Source organism: Aotus nancymaae, unplaced genomic scaffold (genome assembly GCF_030222135.1).
Source record: "Aotus nancymaae isolate 86718 unplaced genomic scaffold, 86718_ANA_hifiasm-v0.15.2.pri h1tg000015l_1, whole genome shotgun sequence".
Lineage (NCBI taxonomy): Eukaryota > Metazoa > Chordata > Mammalia > Primates > Aotidae > Aotus > Aotus nancymaae.
The window spans coordinates 401,654-420,235 of NW_026988427.1; the positions used below are offsets into that span (position 1 = coordinate 401,654).

Below are 18,582 nucleotides of genomic sequence, written 5' to 3' on the forward strand. Positions count from 1 at the left end.
CCAGCTAAGATTCCGTCTTCTGTGATTCCCCTGTCACTTAATGAAAAATCATGGCTAAGATAAGCAGGTACACCTTTGGACTGCGACCGCAGCACCAAACCAGAAATCTGAGCGTGGAGGTTCATGAGTCTCCTACTCCTCCATGCCTCAGTTTCTCCAACTGTAAAATGAGAGCATTGCTATAGAAGTTCCAGAAAGTGCCATTCAGCTCTGGCATTCTATGAAGGTGGATTCTTACCCACTAAGCGGTTGCTGTAGAGACAAGAGCTTACACAGAGCTTGGCACAGAATGGAGAGTCACATGTGTGATCAGAGACTCTTCCAGCTGCCTTGAGAGAAGCCAGAAAAGGACTAAAACAAACCTGAGATATACCGCACCCCACCACATACACACACGCACACACATGCATGTGCACACACACACACACTTCTTATTTTCCTTCCTGTTTTTCTTTATCATATCTCTATCTTTAGCACCTCTATTCCCTGTTTAATTTTATTGTTGCTGTTATCCTTTCTTCCTTCCTCCCTTCTTCCATTCCTCAGGTTTTCTTCCTTTCTTTCCATTCTATAATCCTTTCCCCTTGAATCACTGAATGAATATACCCTCACTCACAGGACACCACTTCTCTTTCCTATAACATGGATTAAAGATAGCGATGAAGGCAGGTTGTTCCTAACAGCAGCCTCTCTCATTGACTTTATTGCTCTTAAGTAATAAAGAAAGTCTCAAGAGCTTACATTCTTCAGTGCAGTGTGGGTGACCGGCCCATGATTGAATGATGGTAGGCTTGCAGGAAGGAGAAGTGACAGGTAAGGGTAGGGTGGGGGTTGGGGGGGTTGGGGGGTAGCGGGGAGGAGGGCAGGATATAGAAGAACAAACAGTAGGTCAGTGGTGCGGCTTTATACAACACCAAGCCAGAGTCTCAGAGTTAGTTTGGAAAACATTAATATTTTCATGTCCCAGTGTGGTTCTGGTTCAATTATTTTAGAAGATATGGTTCATTTCAGGTCTGGACTAATTCACCAGATGTCTTTCAAACAACCTCTGGTTTAGATCTCAGATCAAGAAAAAAAATAATTTGGAGGTTTAGGTTAATGTTCAGTAAATTAATGAAACTTATTCCTTTTTCTTTCTTTTTTTTTTTTTTTTCAGATCAAGGTTTGGTTTTTGTTTGAGTCTCCACAGGTTATTTTTGTAAAGCCTTCACTAAGTTGAGGCTTCCAATAGCTAGACAATCCTTTTCAATGTCCATTAGAAGTCAAAAACTCAGTGAGGCTTGGAGATGAAGCCAACACAGCTTATCTTTTCATTTCACTGTATCACAGGATATTATTCCCAGATCTTTGAAACAGCATCAAAAACAACTTTCCCCTCCCCAGCTCTCAGTCTCTGGCACTGTCACATCTGCTTGAAGAAGACTCTAGCATGCGCTGTTTCTTTCTCTTTGGTGAGAGACTCACTGTTGGAGTATGAAATCCTCCTGCACTGGGCTAGTTTTATTCTCATTTGTGTGTGCTTGTGTGAGTGTGCATGAGCATGTGTGTGCACACATGCTGTTAACTAGTCATTTGGGGCTTTTGCAGGGCAATGCGGAGAGAGCTCTGGTTTGGAGCAAAAGGTACATTTGACCATATATTGAGAGAAAAGCAGATTTTGGAGAGACCAGGTTCCTTCTCTCATTTGCTCATTTCCAGAGTACGTAGCAAGTGCCCACCATGTGCTAGACGCGCAGGGGTAGGTGACTGTGGAGTCAACAAAACAGATAAAATCCCTGCATTCAAGAAGCTTACAGTCTACTGGGGGATGAAAATGCAAAATATAAACAAGTGAACAAATAAATGAACAAAATGAATTTCATATAGTGGTAAGTGCTATGAAGAAAAAGCAGGATCATCTTGTAGACAGTGACCAATAAGGATGGGAACCATGACTGCAGACAGGGTCGTCAGGAGAGGGTTCTCTGAGGAAGTGATGTTTGAGCCAGGACTTGAATTTCAGGAAGGACCTGGCCACAGTGACATTTCAGGTCAGCATATTCCAGGCATGAGGGAACAGCAAAGCCAAAAAGAGGATAGAATTGTTGGAGCAACAGGAAGAAGGCTCATGATATGTCCGTGTGGTGGACGTGGAGACAGTGGCGTGAGATGGCACAAGAAAGAGTACCAGCGGCCAGATGGTGTAGTGCAGGGGCTTAGGAATTCTTCTCAGGAATATGTAAAGTCGCTGGAAGTTTTAATTGGGGGAATGAGGAGATCTGATTTGCCTTAAAACAATAATGGCAGCTGTTAGACTGACAATGAATGACACTGGAATAGGAGACGCAGCAGGGGGATTACTGAGAAAGTCCTTGAAATCCAGTCAAAAGGATGGCTGGTTCATGGTGATGGCAACAGACAAAAAGGTGGTAAACACATTGGTAATGCATGGTGAAGACACAGATGGCAGGTTCTACCCAATGTGCACATCACTCACATCAACAACTCTCTACTCAGGGAGAAACTGGAGAACAGAATATTCCCTGGGCAACTCTGTCTTTCCCTGCTGCTTCTTTTCTGGCCACATTAGACCTAATGATCTCCCATCCTTCACTCTCACTTAAATAAAGGAGGTGTCACACACAAGGGAAGAGGATCTGCAGAGAACACCATCAGCAATGGAAGCCCTAACAATTATTTCCTAAGATAATGCTGTTCAGTGGCTAAGCCCTTGAGAACTGGTAGTTGGCAATGGTCTGTTCCGAGTTCTAACATACAATGAAAGTCCCTGAAGGTCTCAAGTGGAAGCCTGACCCGTGCACATCTCTTTCAGGGAAAAGAGAGCTCTCCCTGGAGGCCAGAAAACACTGACAGTAATAATTTACCATCTCTGAAACAGATCTGCCACTATCATCTCTATGTACCAAAAACACAAATTATGAGCCAAGAAGAGAAAGAGCTTCCCCCAACCATCACTGCAGCTGCCTCTCTAACCCCTAATATATCATCATAGTATTGCCCAATAATTTGAGCTAATTTAACAGTCAATGTCTTGCACTAAAGTGAAATTATATCTGTCAGTTGATTCAGCAGCCCAAAAAGGATCTTCATTTATCTGTCTGGGATTCTCCTACAAAAACGAGGTTTTGTGTGTGTGTGTGTGTGTGTGTGTGTGTGTGTGTAAGTGGTATGTTACGTGTATGTGCCTGTGCTTTTAACAAAAAGGAGTCAGAGTGGGAGACAGAGATACAGGAAGAAGACTATTAGAGCAATCATATCAATAAAGCTGATGATTTTGCATTTTTCTCTAGACTGCTACCACTGGTTTTCATCTTTAAAAAATTATTGAAGTTGGCCAGGCATGGTGGCTCATGCCTATAATCCCAGCCCTTTGGGAGGCTGAGGAAGGTGGATCACAAGGTCAAGAGACTGAGACCATCCTGGCCTACATGGCGAAACCCCACCTCTACAAAAATACAAAAAATTAGCTGAATGTGGTGGCATGCGCCTGTAGTCCCAGCTGCTCAGGAGGCTGAGGCAGGAGAATCGCTTGAACCTGGGAGGTGGAGGTTGCAGTGAAATGACATCATGCCACTGCAGTCCAGCCTGGTGACAGAGCAAGACTCTGTCTCAAAAACAAACAAAAATAACTTAATTGAAGTTAGATTTCTCATCTGAGCATCTTGATCCACAATATAGAGTTTCACAAATCTCAAATGAATGGGACTGAGCTAGAGGAGATTAGTCCTAGGTTACCCTTTTAACTCTCTTGAAAATCCAGTTTTCTTATTCAGACAGAGCATTTTGACCTCTGAAAGTCAAGATGCTCCCTTTATCTGGAGAGATGTTGGCATGATTCAACATATATTTCAATCAAAAGCTGACTCATTGACTAAAAATTCAAGTCCAGAGCTCCAGACATGCAAACGAGAGGCCAAACCATCAGTTCAATAGCAAGATACTCTACCTGCCAACTGTGGGGAGAGTTTTTGGCTATGCCACAGGCAGTGCCAATCAAGGCGGGGGGCACACTTCCAAGCAGGCTTCATCACCGTAAGTAGGGTGAGGAGAATAAAAAAAAAAGAATGAAGAGAAGAAAGAAACATCATGAATAAAACATTAAAATATTATTCTAAACCATGAATCAAAAACTCAGGTCCAGTACACCAAATTCAGGCAAGGAGCGTGAAATTGAGTTAAATGTCTCCATTTCTATTTGGTTTGGACAGTGCTGTGTTATCATAGCTTTGCTGTTGTTAATATTTTGTCAACACTTTCATTACAGGCCTCAACATCCAGGACTTTGTAAATGAACTACAAACCTTACAAATGGCATTTAATGTTCAAATCCAGGATACTGAGTCCATAGGAAAGCCAGAAGAAAGACAAAGTTACAGATGTTTTTGGTGACTTGAAATTATGCTAGAATTTGGGGCATCAAATTAAAATACTATTTGTCCCCTGGAGGGATTCCCAAATGTTGCTTGAAAATGAGAGATAATTGGGCTCTTTAGAAGTGTTTCTATTAATGCTGAATGTGGTTCAAGAACAAATATTTTAAGATTATTAGCTATGGGTACATTTGCATCATTCAGACAACTGAAGAATGTGTGTTTGGCTTCTGCTCACCTCAAAAGGTCATTCTTTTTCTATATACAATGTGGTATTTCCCTGATATTTAATTCCATGGATAGTTTCTAACTCCAGATAAAGAGAATGAAGAGCTCATCGTGTGGGTGAAGGCTGGCTTCTGGTTCTCATTCTGAATAAAGAGAAGACTATTTGAGCACCCTTGGTGATGCCACAGAATCCTGCCTAGGCTGGCCGACCCCACCATATGTCATGGGGTGCTGAGAGCAGCACTGGTATTGTGCAGAAAGGGCTCCGCTGTCAGTTTCAACTCTGCAGGTGGGTCCCAGCCAAGGAAGTCTGAGAAAGAGCCAAGTGGCAAGAAGCCCATACTCACACCCTCTGGGCTCAGATTAGACATTTCTGGGTTCTGTATTCACCATCCCAACCCGGCACATTGGAGTGACACACACACAGTAGGTGTTCAACAGTGCTTTAGTTGTCCCTGGACACACAGTTCTCTTCCTAGAAATAGGGCAGGGATGTTAACAACAGGGAATTGACTGAGTCCCAAGTATCAGCTGTGTGTTTGTTTTATTTTTCCATTTTCCTAACTCACTATTTTCATATGTAGTTAAGACAGTGCGCCCATGTATGAAGGCTTTCAGCTGTATTGCGAGGAGGTGAGCTTGTCTTGCTATTAGCTGTTCATTGTACTACCAGGGTTAAGATTTAGGAGATTTTTCTGAATCCCTTACACATAAAACCCTTTCTCCTTACATTCCTCCTTTCTTGCAGTGAGTGATTCAGTTGGTCCCAGGTTTCACTGTTATCTCTAATGGTCCAGTGTTGTTGACCAAAAGCTGGTCTGATTTCCTTAAAGGATGACTTTTCTCACTCTGGTCCATGGCATGACTCTAGGATGATACAAATATCTTCAGAAAACCATCTTGGAAGGCCCACCAAGTAAACCAGCAAAAGCCCTTACCTTCAAACCAAAGAAAATACTAAATCCATGAAATCACTTAAGCCACCATTCCAAAGAGAAGGAGATTCAAAATGTTTTATGCAGCAACCTATAAGAAACTCATTTTGTGGGATGTTTCACATTCCAGCCCATGGTTTATTCCCCCATATATCCCTGCCAGTAATATCAACCAGATGTGGCAAAGAAGTCTGTGCAGAATTGTAAAAATTACAAGCATATTCTGTAATTCCAAAGCATTGTAAAGTCACAGCTTGGTTTTCTTTCCTTCTTAAAAAAATTTAAAAACAATTTCCAAGCTGGCAGAATGTACTTCTCAGTACAAATATTGCCTGATCACTTTAGAAAACTCTTGTGCTGGCCCAAAGGGCTGAAGAGACTAAAAATGTAAAATCCAACTCTACCTTTGATAGATCGTAGGGAATTTAGAAAGGTCTACTTGCTAGCATGTATTTAGGTCTATAAATCTTTTTCTTTCAATGTTTCAAGTCTTAATATCCTAGATCTCAGATAGAAGCATGTGCTCATACATGCTTATATGAGCATATAAGTTCAAAATACTGAACCATGAAAGCTTCATAAATTTATGATTGTTATCTTTCTCATTCAAAATGTGTTTCTGCATAGAAAGCACATGATAAGGCAGGGAAAAAACTCACACAAAATAAGGGGTGAGAAAGTCAGAGAGACCTGGGTTCATTTCTGGTGAGTGAGTGAAATGCAAGCCTCAGTTTCATCAACAGTGTAGCAGGCATAAAAACACCTTTCATGCAAGATTCTTGGGGGGATTGAAGGAGTTGGCGTAAACATAAGGTACCTAGCACATTAGGTGTTTAAAAGATGTTTAGTTCCCTTCTTCCTCCAAAACATATAAGACAACAGGGGCTATATGAGATCAATGTTTCTTAAAATATACCCCATGAGTGACACACAACAAAATCACCTAGAATGCCTATTTACAAAGTCAAATCCACCTATCCATTCCAAATCTAATGAACCAGACTTCCTGGGTGTGTGGCCTGCAAAACAGCATTTTAACCTCATTTCAAGATATTTGTTTCTATACACTAAGTTTGAGAGCCAGCCATAGCTTAGGTCCTTGCTCTGCTGTGGTCTTGGCCAGCACGATCACTTGAGAATCTGTTAGAAATGCAGATTTGTAGGTTGCACTCCAGACTTACAGAATCAGAATCCACATTTTAACAATTTCCTTAGGTGTTCAGATACATAGTAAAGTTTGAGAAGCACTGGTCTAGATCACTATTCCTAGCTCAAAAATTCTGTAATGCAAGAATCTACAAGGCAGTTTCAATGTTAGCCTCGTAGTCAACTCTGTAGTAAGTCCACAGGCTTCTGTGCTCAGCTGGACACATCCTAATGGAGGAGAGAGATGACACCTCCTAGGCCTTCATCCCTGGCTCTGGCTTGAGGTACTACAGAGAGAGTGACATGGTATCCACCATAATCCATTCTCTGTCCACACACAGATTAAAGCAAAACCTGTCTTCAAAACCACAGCAAACCCTGGAGTTGATGATATGATCCATAAAACATACACAAGGCTGGCCTCACTGCAGTGTTCAGGGTTTGGGGGAACAGGTTTAAAAAAATCAGGAAATGGGGATTCAGTTTGCAGGGACATTTTCCATGAGCTTTGGGTGGTTGTGTCCCTGAAAAACGTGACCCCATGTATGAGATGCTGAGGCTGGTCTCACTGTCCCCCAGCCTCTGAAATCCGGGCCAGCACACGAGGGAGCAGGTCTCTGGATCCAGGTCCAGGCAGGCGGGCAGTCTCCAAAGCGCCCCACCGGCCTGATGGATTGGTTTTTCTGTTGTGCTATTATCATTTCACCACATCAGATAACAACTCCACTGGAAAATTGGGTAGTATGGTTTTTGTTTTCTCCACTGGTTTTTCACTTTTATAGCACTGTTTCACATCAATGCAGAGTTCTACAGCGACACATATTGCATGTAGTTATGTTTTAAAGTTTAGTGCCGAACTAGAAGACTAAGGTGGCTGTAAAGGGCTCTGTGAGTAGCAGAAATCACTACCTAGAGGTACAGGGCTCCAGTCATTCAACAACTCTGAGCTCATTTAGGGCTTCATAGAGATAAAGGAGCTAGCATTCACTGAATTCCTACTGGGTACCTGGCACTTTAGTTACTAACTTCTCAAAAGTACAGTACAGGCATCATGGTTAGGAAGGTGGACTCTGGAGTCAGGCAAGGTTTGCTTTAAACTTTGGCTCAGCCAGTTGCTGGGTCTGTGAGCTTGGGCACGCTGTCTAAATCTCTAGGTCTCTGTTTCTGTAACTCTAAAATGGGGATCTACCTCAGAAATCTGAGAAGGAGTGAAAGAATATAGGCGAAACACTTTGCAGAGCACCTGACCCCTAGTAAATACACCACACACATTTGGGAACTAATAAAGGTCCAATTGCCCCTGCCCCCCTCCCTCAAATGCTTATGTTGAAGCCCTAATCCCACTACCTCGGAACATAACCATATTGGAGGTCAGGTTGTTAAAGTGGTGATCGAGTTAAAATGAGGCCATTAGAGTGGGGCCCGAATCCAACATGACTGGTGTCCTCATAAGAGAAGACACCAGGGGTGTGCTACCACAGAGGCACGACCATGTGAGGAGGCAGCAGGGAAGACGGCTATCTGCAAGCCAAGGAGAGAGGCGCCAGGAGGAAGCAATCCAGCCAGCATCTTGATCTGAGACTTCTGTTTCCCAGAACTGTGAGAAAATACATTTCTGTAATTTAAGCCACTCAGTGTGTGGTATTTTGTGATGGTAGCTTCGCAAACTATTATAGAAACTATGATTATCATTCCTATTTTATAGCTAACCAACACAAGGCTGAAAAAGGTGAGGTGACTTTCCCAGGGTCACCAGAAGGTGGGATTCAAACTGAGGTCTGTTCTGGTTCCAAAGTGTCTGTTTCTTGCTCTAATGTTGGACTGCCTTAAAGAAACATGAGATCATGGTTCTGAATGCGGTGCCCAGTTTGTGTGAGCCCGGAGCATGTATACACGACACCTGTGATAAAAGCAGAAAATGGTGAATATGAAGAGGCGGTGTGGACTAGCCGAGATGAGAGTTCAGAGGAGGACTCGGCCTGGGGAAGCAAGTTCCCTGGAAGCTGGAGTCTAGCAGCCTTGAACTTTTTGGTGGGGAAGCTGCCCCACCATGAAAACAGTGCCAGTGACTTGGGGCTAAATTGGTTGGCCACATCACATATGGTTTTCACGTGCTTGGGGATTATCTTTCCAAGTCACTTGCAACTCCACTTCCCCAGGTGAATGACAGCAGGTTTAGCCTCAGTGGCATCTTTTATTTTTAAAGCTGTAAAATTCATCATAGAACTGAATGAAGACTAAATAAAGCCCTCCATCCAGCTACAAGTACAACTGCTTATGCAGCTATAGGTTTTAAACCATTACCAAATAGGGAACAGACTATTTGAACCTGAATCTCAAATAAGTGAGCCAAAAGGAGCCACCTTGGTCTGTCTTCTCATCCTTATAGGGCAAAGATAAACTCTTTTTTGTTTTCTGGAGACAGAATCTCACTCACTCTGCTCCCCAGGCTGGAGTGCAGTGGCACAATCTCAGCTCACTGCAAACTCCACCTTCCAGGATCAAGTGATTTTCATGTGTCGGCCTCCCAAATAGCTGAGATAACAGGTGTGCACCACCATGCCCGGCTAAGTTTGTATTTTTAGTAGAGATGGGGTTTCACCATGTTGGCCAGGCTGGTGTCAAACTCCTGGCTTCAAGTGATCACCCCACTTGGCCTCCCAAAGTGCTGGGAATACAGGCATGAGCCACCACACCCGGCTGCAACAATAAATTCTTTAAAAAAAAAATTATGAACAATGTGTCCCTCAGTTCCCCCAAAGCTCTCTAATCTGGTAAAATACAGAGGGTATTTTTTTGTTTGAGATAGGGTCTCACTCCAGCCCAGGCTGGAGTGCAGTGGTACAATCTCAGCTCACTGCAACCTCTGTCTCCTAGGCTCAAGCAATCCCCACACCTCAACCTCCCAAGTAGCTGGGACTACAGGTTCAGGCCACCATGCCTAGCTATATTTTTGTATTTTTGGTAGAGGCGGAGTTTTGCCATGTTGCCCAGGATGGTCTCGAACTCCTGAGCTCAGGCAACCCGGCCTCCCAAAGTGCTGGGATAACAGGCATGAGCCACTGTGTCCAGGCACAGAGGGTTTGTAATCACTGTTTGCATCTTGCCATTTGCTCCTTCTAAAGAATTTCTGGCAACATTAACCAATCAGCCTTTAAATAACCAGAAATCCTTCACTGTCTCTCCCATGGGTAGGTGAAAGAAAAACCTGGTACTGGGCGCGGTGGCTCACGCCTGTAATCCCAGCACTTTGGGAGGCCGAGGCGGGTGGATCACGAGGTCAAGAGATCGAGACCATCCTGGTCAACATGGTGAAACCCCATCTCTACTAAAAAATACAAAAAATTGGCTGGGCATGGTGGCGCGTGCCTGTAATCCCAGCTACACAGGAGGCTGAGGCAGGAGAATTGCCTGAACCCAGGAGGCGGAGGTTGCGGTGAGCCGAGATCACACCATTGCACTCCAGCCTGGGTAACAAGAGCGAAACTCCGTCTCAAAAAAAAAAAAAAAAAAACCTGGAAGGGGATGGCAAAAGGAGAAATTAATAGCCTATAGGTCATGCAACAGATCATGCTCCAACCTTTCCTCTCTAGACAAAGCCCAGAGAGGCCAAGCAACATGCCCAGGGCCACACAGCTTATAAGTGGAACATCCAGCATGAAGATCTAGGTCTTCCCACTCCAAGTGCAGTGCTCATCCAACCATCTTCCAACTTGGAGGCTGGACTCTTCCCTAAGTGCTGCAGTGTTTATACCACACAGAGCCAAAGTCCCGGCATATGCACTACTCTCATCAGCTGGCCAGCCAAGGGCAGCTGTGACCATCTTCCATGGTGCATTTACGATGGGCTTTGCTCAATGCTAATTATTTTCCTCCAGATGATTCTCACGTATCCTCACAACAAGACAGAGAGGTCGGTTCTATCATTGTCTATGCTACTGATGAAGAACCTGAGACGAGAGAGGTTAAGCAACTTGCCAAAGGTTTCAGGACACACAGCAGGCAGCCCCTTAACCCTTTCACTTGACTACCTCCTCCTGTCTTCTGCTCTGGGTCAGGTGCTGCAGGAGCCTAGAAAGAACAGAAGCACAGTCTCCACACTTGACCATGACCTATGTCAGGATGGCGGGGGAAAATATTTATTGAGTGACCCAAGCATGGTAGAGACCTCACTGGGCATTTTGCAGACCACAGCAACATACATTCAGGGCACTCCCAAGCTCTGGGATTCTATGTCTCATGCTCTGTGTGCTTGAGCACAGAATGAGAGACAGATACCCCACTAATACACACAGGTCGGATGATCATGGCTCTGAGGATGGGTGCATGATGGGTAGTCAGCAAAGTCCTAACGGAAACTCTTGGATATATGACAGGTCCATCACCAGGCCTTTTGAGCGTAACTTCAGTTATCCATGGTAGTTAGCACGACAGTGTGGTATGGTGGAAAGCATAAGGACTTGGCAGAGACGCAGATGTGCATTGAGTCCCAGTTCCATCACATCCTATTTATATAACTATAGGTAAGTTATATAAATACTCCTAAGCCTTAGAAATAGATTTAATAATGATTCTCTACATGATTGTTGTGATGGTTAAGTCTGAGTGTTGAGGCAAAATGTCTAATACAATGCTGCTTCTTAGATGGGATATGTATATATATATGCAGTAATCTAAACTTTGAGTTTTAATTTTCTCATCTATAAAATAGGGCATTAATTGAGGCTTAGGCAGGGAACTCCCAGTAGGGACAAATACAGACTCTGGAGTCAGGTCACCCAAACGTGAATCCTGGTTCTGCCACTAAGTAGTTGTATGATGTTGTTCAAATTCTTTAACCTTTCTGCACCTGTTTCACATCTATAGAACAGTACTAACCTTAGTACTTATCCCACAGAGTTCTTAGGAGAATCAAATGAGTTAATAAATATGAATTGCTCAGAACAGCACCTGGCACTCAACGTGTTTGCTAGTGCCATCGACTATCTGAAAATGCTACTGTCAGGATCCAAAGCGCTCAAAGCACAGGGAACTGCGTACAGTGGATGCTCAATACACTACCAGACATCTGTTGTTTTCTCATTCCACATCCCTTCTTCTGTCTTCTGGTAACAGAATTACTCTTTCCTGTGAGGAACTCATTCTCTAAGCAAGTGGGATGAACACAGTTTGATACTCAGAGGACACCATCTCATTAGCTGCATTGATTCGCTGGGACATAGACATATATGACCAAGCTAAGTAATCAGTGTCTACCCTCAGTTCTTTCTTACAGGACAATTGACCAAGTTCCTCTTCACCAGGATCTCTGAATTAGTGCATTTTGAGTCTTTTGCATTAGCTCACAAACGAGTCCACTGTTCCAAGGGAGTGAAGGAGCAAGACGAAGTCCTAATGACATCACTGAACCCCTGGATCCAGTTGTTCTTGAAGACATTCATAACTACCGCTGGTCTTCTCAGTTATGTGAATCAATATATTTCCTCTTTGGGCTAAACTAACTTCCGTCACTTGCTAGTGAGTGGTGTTTAATCACAGCATAGGTTCTCATAAATATTATTTCCTTTATCATTACTATTCAAAACCTGCTTTTATTACATGACTATAGAGTTGCCAACAGCCTTTGGACAAACACAAAATATTAAGAAGTTTTGCCTGTAAGACTAATAAAAAAGTAGTATCAAGAATCGTTTATCCTACATGGCATACGCTGGAGTAGCCAGACACGTAGAATCCACATTTAGCATGAAAAACACCTCACTGTGTCTATTGAGACGCGGTGCTCTTTTAAAACAGAGCCAGTGGCATGTGTATACACAGTCATGATTGCACATTTATTGATTTCTAGTTTGTACCCTGCTTACTTCCAAAAAGCCTCTGGAGTGGCTGACAAAATAAGACAAAGACACAAGAGGGCCATTAAGAAAAATCAAAGATCAAGCCCAGAGAGAAAAAGGGATTGCTGATTATAGCCCAAACTTGGGTTAATGTAGCTGCTTCAATAAAAAAATATATATGTAGCTCTCAGCTTTTTGGCAGCCATTCAAAATGTGTCATAATAGGGCACATAGAGAACCGGGCATCCTTCACGTCTACAGCTCAACACCTAGAACAGACTCCATGCTGGAACAGACACCCAGGAAAAAGCTTACTGAATGAGTGAGTGAATGAATCAATGAATGAACAGTGAATAAAAGAATCAAAGTTGGCCGAGGGCACTGTTTATATCCTTAGGCCTATATCATTCATTTATTCATCTTCCCATTCAACCATCACTGACTTTAGTGCCTGTGTGTGTCACACTCTGCCCGGACAGGGACCCAGCAAGAGATGGATACCAAAATGAGTCAAATATCATCCCTGCCTTCCTAGCTGCAGCTCTCTGGCTTGAAGCAAAAGCTCAGGGTTATTTATCTCAATGTTTACTGCAACTCCTAGTCTCTTTATGGCTCCCAGAGAAAGAAGATCAGAAACTGAGGTTGTAAAGACAGGAATTGTGGGAGTAACAATAGTTGTCTTGGTGCTTACACTTATACAGCATTTTAAGTCCTTAAAAACACATGCACACCATGATCTCATTGTCACTTACAGTTCCTCTACAAGGTAGAGAGAAGGGAGGAGAGGGTATCTCCCTTTACTGATGAAGATATTTGGATACTGAAGGAAAAGTGACTCTCTCAAGCTCTCTCAGGACATGGCAAAGGACATAATGCATGGGTTCCCCATGCCCATGTGCCTGGCTCCCAGAATCTTAGAGACGTGAAATTATCACCACCCGAAATTCCTACTTTGCCTGGATCAAGACCAACTCTGCACAAAATGGACATCACATAATAGCCATGGGAAGGTTTCTGTGAGCAAGAACCAGCCCATCTGACATCCTGCAGCAGTTGGGAGGCTCAAACCCCACCCATATAAATTATCCAGCATTCCAGCCCCATAGGCACCTTCCCGGTGCCTTTAAACAGATGCTGAATTCTCAGAAGAATGGTATATACCCTGCTGTAGTACTCAATTAAGAGCAGGTTGAAAGGTGCAATGCAATACTGGGTGGAGAGATGGTGATTATGTGAGCATCTAAGGGCAGAGCTATACAAGGCAGGGGATGTTACAAACCAAGGTGGTTTCTGGTATGTCCATTTGGCATAGCTTATCCAGCACTTCTGGACCCTGGGTTGTTGAACAGCATTTCCTCCGCCCCCATGCCCATCCAGGTAGATCCAGACTGGAAGAGTATAAAGGAAGATATAGTCTTTCCTACATTTAGCAGTCAGCTAGGGTGACTGAGCCAGAGAAACAGGGCACACAGCAAGAGGAGACCTTGGCAAAGTTCAGGTGTGTCCTAGAGAAGGTAAGCAAAAGCACTGCATAACTGGAATACCAGCCAACCCTCGCCTGTTCTTGTTCCAGCAAAGTGCCCTTTTAAAATACATTTGTGTGTGTGTGTGTGTGTGTGTATATATATATATAGTGTGTGTGTCTGTGTGTATAGACATATATATATTCCTAATTCAGAACTCATTCGTAAGTGCACACACTGACAAATATGTTTCATATTTCCCAATTTATCCCAGAGCCTATATGCAGTGTTTGGCTGCATAAGTAGGCATTAAATGCAACCATTGGGAATGAGAATGGTGGCCACAACGTTGGAGCCTCCCTGCAACATTTGAGTCTTCCCAGTCAGGCTGTAAATCTTGCTACCTGACTGCAAAGCCATCCAGGACTGTTGCTTCATTCAGAAAGGCGAGCCTTGGGCAATCCAGTACACCCCATGAACTGAGTCACTGCCAGCATGATTTTGGGTTCACTGTCGATGATTTAATTTGCACCCACCTGACATCTACAATACATGAATCACAGTCTCTCCCCTCACCTGTAACTCCAGCTCCTGGGCTTCCAAACTCTCACACTGAATAAACAGAGGTATCTCCAACTCTCCCCTCTCCTCATTATACCCTGGACCACTGAAGAGGATAAAGCAAAATTCAACGCATTTCTTCCTTTTCCCACAAAATCATAAACCATCAGACCCAGGGTTCCTAGACTGGCAGTGCTAGGAAGTAGGGAAAAGGCAGGAGCTGTTACAACCAGCAAGGTGGTGAGGTTGCTGTGTTTGGTCCAAACCATTGTCTTTTGAGACCACTGGCAGTCTCTTGTGAATAAACCTATCTCAAACCCAGCCTCAGGGAGTTTCCCTGAAGTAAGTTCACTGCCACAATAAATGGAAGCATACCCTCCTTCCCGTCAAGCCAATGATCGACTACCACATATCACTAGCCCTCACTGGTCACGCAAGCCACCGATGTCCGAGAGAAGGAGCAAGAAGTCAGGTCTGGAAGCATATGTTGGGGGTGGATGTCACGTCAAAGCCCAGCTCCAAGTCTCCATGCCAGGGCCTAACTGCCAAGCTCCACGTGGCACGGCGCTCCACAAACCATATCCTCCATATCACCAAAGCCGGGAAAGGTACAAGGTAGAGAACGCAAGGCAACTCTACTCACAGTCTGCTGAGCTTCGGAGTGCTCTGGAAAAGCAATTCTGGAAGGACTTGGAGCTTATTCTTGTTCAGGCGTCTAAAGAGGAAAAAGAGAATAGAAGGATGTCAAGGGGACATTAAACCAGATCAAATGTATTCAGATACCACTTTAATCAATCAGTCAATCAGTCAATCAACAGACATTAAGAGACTCTCTACATCTTTCAGTGTGGGCTGCGCAACATGTGTAGGGTAAATTCCCTGTTGGTGGGGCTTAGAGTCAGACTGGGAATGCAAAGCAAAGGTCAGTCAAAAGTTAAAACACAGCACATGCGCTGTGCTGCCACACCTCTGCCAGAGTCTTGGACAGACATCACTAACGGATCACAATATTCTTTCCCACGGACCCCAGACCAGACTTTTAAACTTTTCTCCCCATGAGCTCCATGTAGCTATATTGAGTGATGAAACTGGCATATGAAATACACCCCTAAAAACATAAATGAAATATCAGAGGAAATATTCAGGATCCTAAATAGTGATGGTGGGAGCAGATAGCAGTCGATTTAGCAACAGAGAAGAGCCCGGCAGATCATCTTAGATTGAGGAATGAAATAGAATTCTGGCCATCTTTACTCTGTGGACCAGAGCAGGGTTCCGTTGTGAGTTTTGTGGGTCCCTGGCAATCTTGCCTTTGTAAGCTGCTTTCTCCATTAATTTTTTTTTTTTTTTTTGAGGCGGAGTCTTGCTCTGTTGCCCAGGCTTCAGTGCAGTAGTACGATCTCCACTCACTACAACCTCCACCTCCTGGGTTCAAATGATATTCCTGCCTCAGCCTGCTGCCACCCCACCAGGCTAATTTTTGTATTTTTAGTAGAGACAGGTTTCATCTGTTTCACCATGTTAGCCAGGCTGGTCGTGAACTTCTGAACTCAGGCGATCCACCTGCCTCAGCCTCCCAAAGTGCTGGGATTATAGGCATGAGCCACTGCACCCAGCCAAAAAAAATTTTAATATTACATTTTATAACTATGTTGGTATCAATACAAATATATTAATATATAACATTTATTTCTACCTAAAAGTTCATTTTTGTCTTCCAATATTAAAAAAAATTAAAACATTTTCATGGGCCCCTAACAGTATTGTAGACTCTTATCACTGCCCCCACTGGGACTCATGGAGAAGTAAGCCCTGGGTCAGGGAACAAGGTCTGGGCATGAGGTGTGGCCTGTGGCAAAAATCGGCCCAGTAGAGATGGCTCACATTGGATGGTGGCCAACAGAGCCCATCAGTCTCTCTTAAGCATGGTCAATGCTAAACACCTACAGCAAGGCCACCTGAGTTTTTAAGGGACACAGAGCCACCATTATGATCATGAAGGCTGTTTTCCTGGGAGCATTAGGCCAAGAGACAGACCCTGTTCTATGCTAGCCCCATGCCCCTCTGCCCTAGCGAGTTGACGTAGCTTAGCAAGGGGAAGGCGAAGCTGTCCAAACCATGGTTAAAGCACATACCCCACAGTCCCCAGAATCTTCCAGAATCAAAGAGCAGTTCATAGCCTGGATGAATTTTTCTACCTAAAGTGAATTGAATATGTCCTATTACATGGTATAAATATATGATCCCAATCTGAAAGCTAAGCAAACCAAGGAATAGAAAAGGTAAGCCTCTCCCTAGCTCCCAGCTCCAAAGCTTAGGCTCTCCCCCTTCCCCCACCGCCAAGCAAACATGCTTCCCTATTTGGGATTTTCCTCCCATTTCGCCACTTTCATTCTAGGTCTATGAACAGAAACTTCAGAGGGACGAGCAACTAGGAGGAGGTCAAGCAGGACAAAGTATGTGAGAGAGAAGCATTGAAGACTTCATTTAATAAGCCCACTGTCAAGAGGGTGCCACTCAGCCTGACAGCCATGCAACAAGTGGATAAGCATTGGGCGGGGATGCCATCCACGGGACTCCTGATGAGGAGGAGGAAAGGCTGGAAAGTTGGATGAGCTAAGCTGTACTTCCCTGGCCACTTCTAGGGCAGCATAACTCTTGGTTGGTTTTGTTTGAGATAGAGTCTTGCTCTGTTGCCCAGGCTGGAGTGCAGTGGTGCAATCTTGGCTCATTGCAACCTCCACCTCCGAGGTTCAAGTGATTCTCCCACCTCAGCCTCCCGAGTAGCTGAGATTACAGGCACACATCACCATGCCTGGCTAACTTTTGTCTTTTTAGTGGAGACGGGTTTCACCATGTTGGCCAGGCTGGTCTCAAACTCCTCACCTCAAGTGACCCGCCCCCTTGGCCCTCCTAAGTGCTGGGATTATAGGAGTGAAATCACCACGCCTGGCTGAGGGTAGCCTGACTCTTACACCAGTGCTTTTCCTTTAATATTTAAAAATTGCAGTAAAATCACATATCATGAAATTTATCTTCTTAGCAAAAACTGTATACTAAAAGTGTACAGTTATAGTTCAGTAGCGCTGAGTATATTCACATTGTTAAGAAACTAATCTCTAGAACTTTTTCATCTTGCAATACTGAAATTCTGCCCCTGTTGAACAATAACTTCCCATCTCTCCCTCTCCCAACCCTGGCAACCACCATTCCACTTTCTGTCTCTATGATTTTTCCTGGTGCTCTTTGACCACTGCCAGTATCTGCTTTTTGTGTGTTCCTGTCACTAAAGCAAAGTGGGGGACTCCGGTTAGACAAGGATGAGGCAACACCTAGTTTCGTGTTGTGAGTAGTTCCCATGTACTCAGTGATAACAGGTGGAAGCCACTGGAACTAGAGAAGTCTTGATGCTATGTCTTTGGGATTCACTGGGGTTGGGTACAGGTCTGGCTCTATTGTGCTCTTGCTGTGGGATCTCAGGCAAGCTATTTAGTCCTTTGGGCCTCAGTTTTGAATCTGTAAAATGGGTTACAGTGAGTCTTTTTTTTTTTTTTTTTTTAATTTTAAGGAGCAGGGAGTTTAATAGGCAAAAAAGACGGAGGAGGAAAGAAAGAAATTCCCCTGTACAGAGACAAAGGGAGGGGGGCTCCAAAGCCAAGATAGAGAACCCCCTAAAGATTACCAATATCATCCATTTTTTTTTTTTTTTTTTTTTGGAGACAGAGTCTCACTCTGTCACCAAGCTGGAGTGCAGTGGCATGATCTCGGCTCACTGTAACCTCCATCTCCTGGGTTCAAGCAGTTCTCCTGCCTCAGCCTCCCAAGTAGCAGGGACTACAGGCATGTGCCATCATGCTTCTCAGCTAATTTTTCTATTTTTATTAGAGACAGGGTTTCACCATGTTGGCCAGGATGGTCTCAATCTCTTGACCTTGTGATCCGCCCACCTCAGCCTCCCAAAGTGCTGGGATTACAGGCGTGAGCCACGGTGCCTGGCCTACAGTGAGTCTTAAATGACACAGTGTCTATGCAAGTGTTCAGC

The 18,582-nt window shown here is 44.0% G+C and overlaps 1 protein-coding gene across 1 annotated transcript in view; it reads right to left on the bottom strand.

The window, feature by feature from the left end:
* The window catches only part of LOC135275147 (slit homolog 3 protein-like), a 516,506-nt gene that overhangs the window by 397,420 nt on the left and 100,504 nt on the right, over positions 1-18,582 (bottom strand). Inside the window, exon 4 of the mRNA XM_064376518.1 lies at positions 15,184-15,255. Coding sequence (XP_064232588.1) covers positions 15,184-15,255 — 72 coding nt within the window. The remainder of the gene's footprint in view (positions 1-15,183; positions 15,256-18,582) is intronic.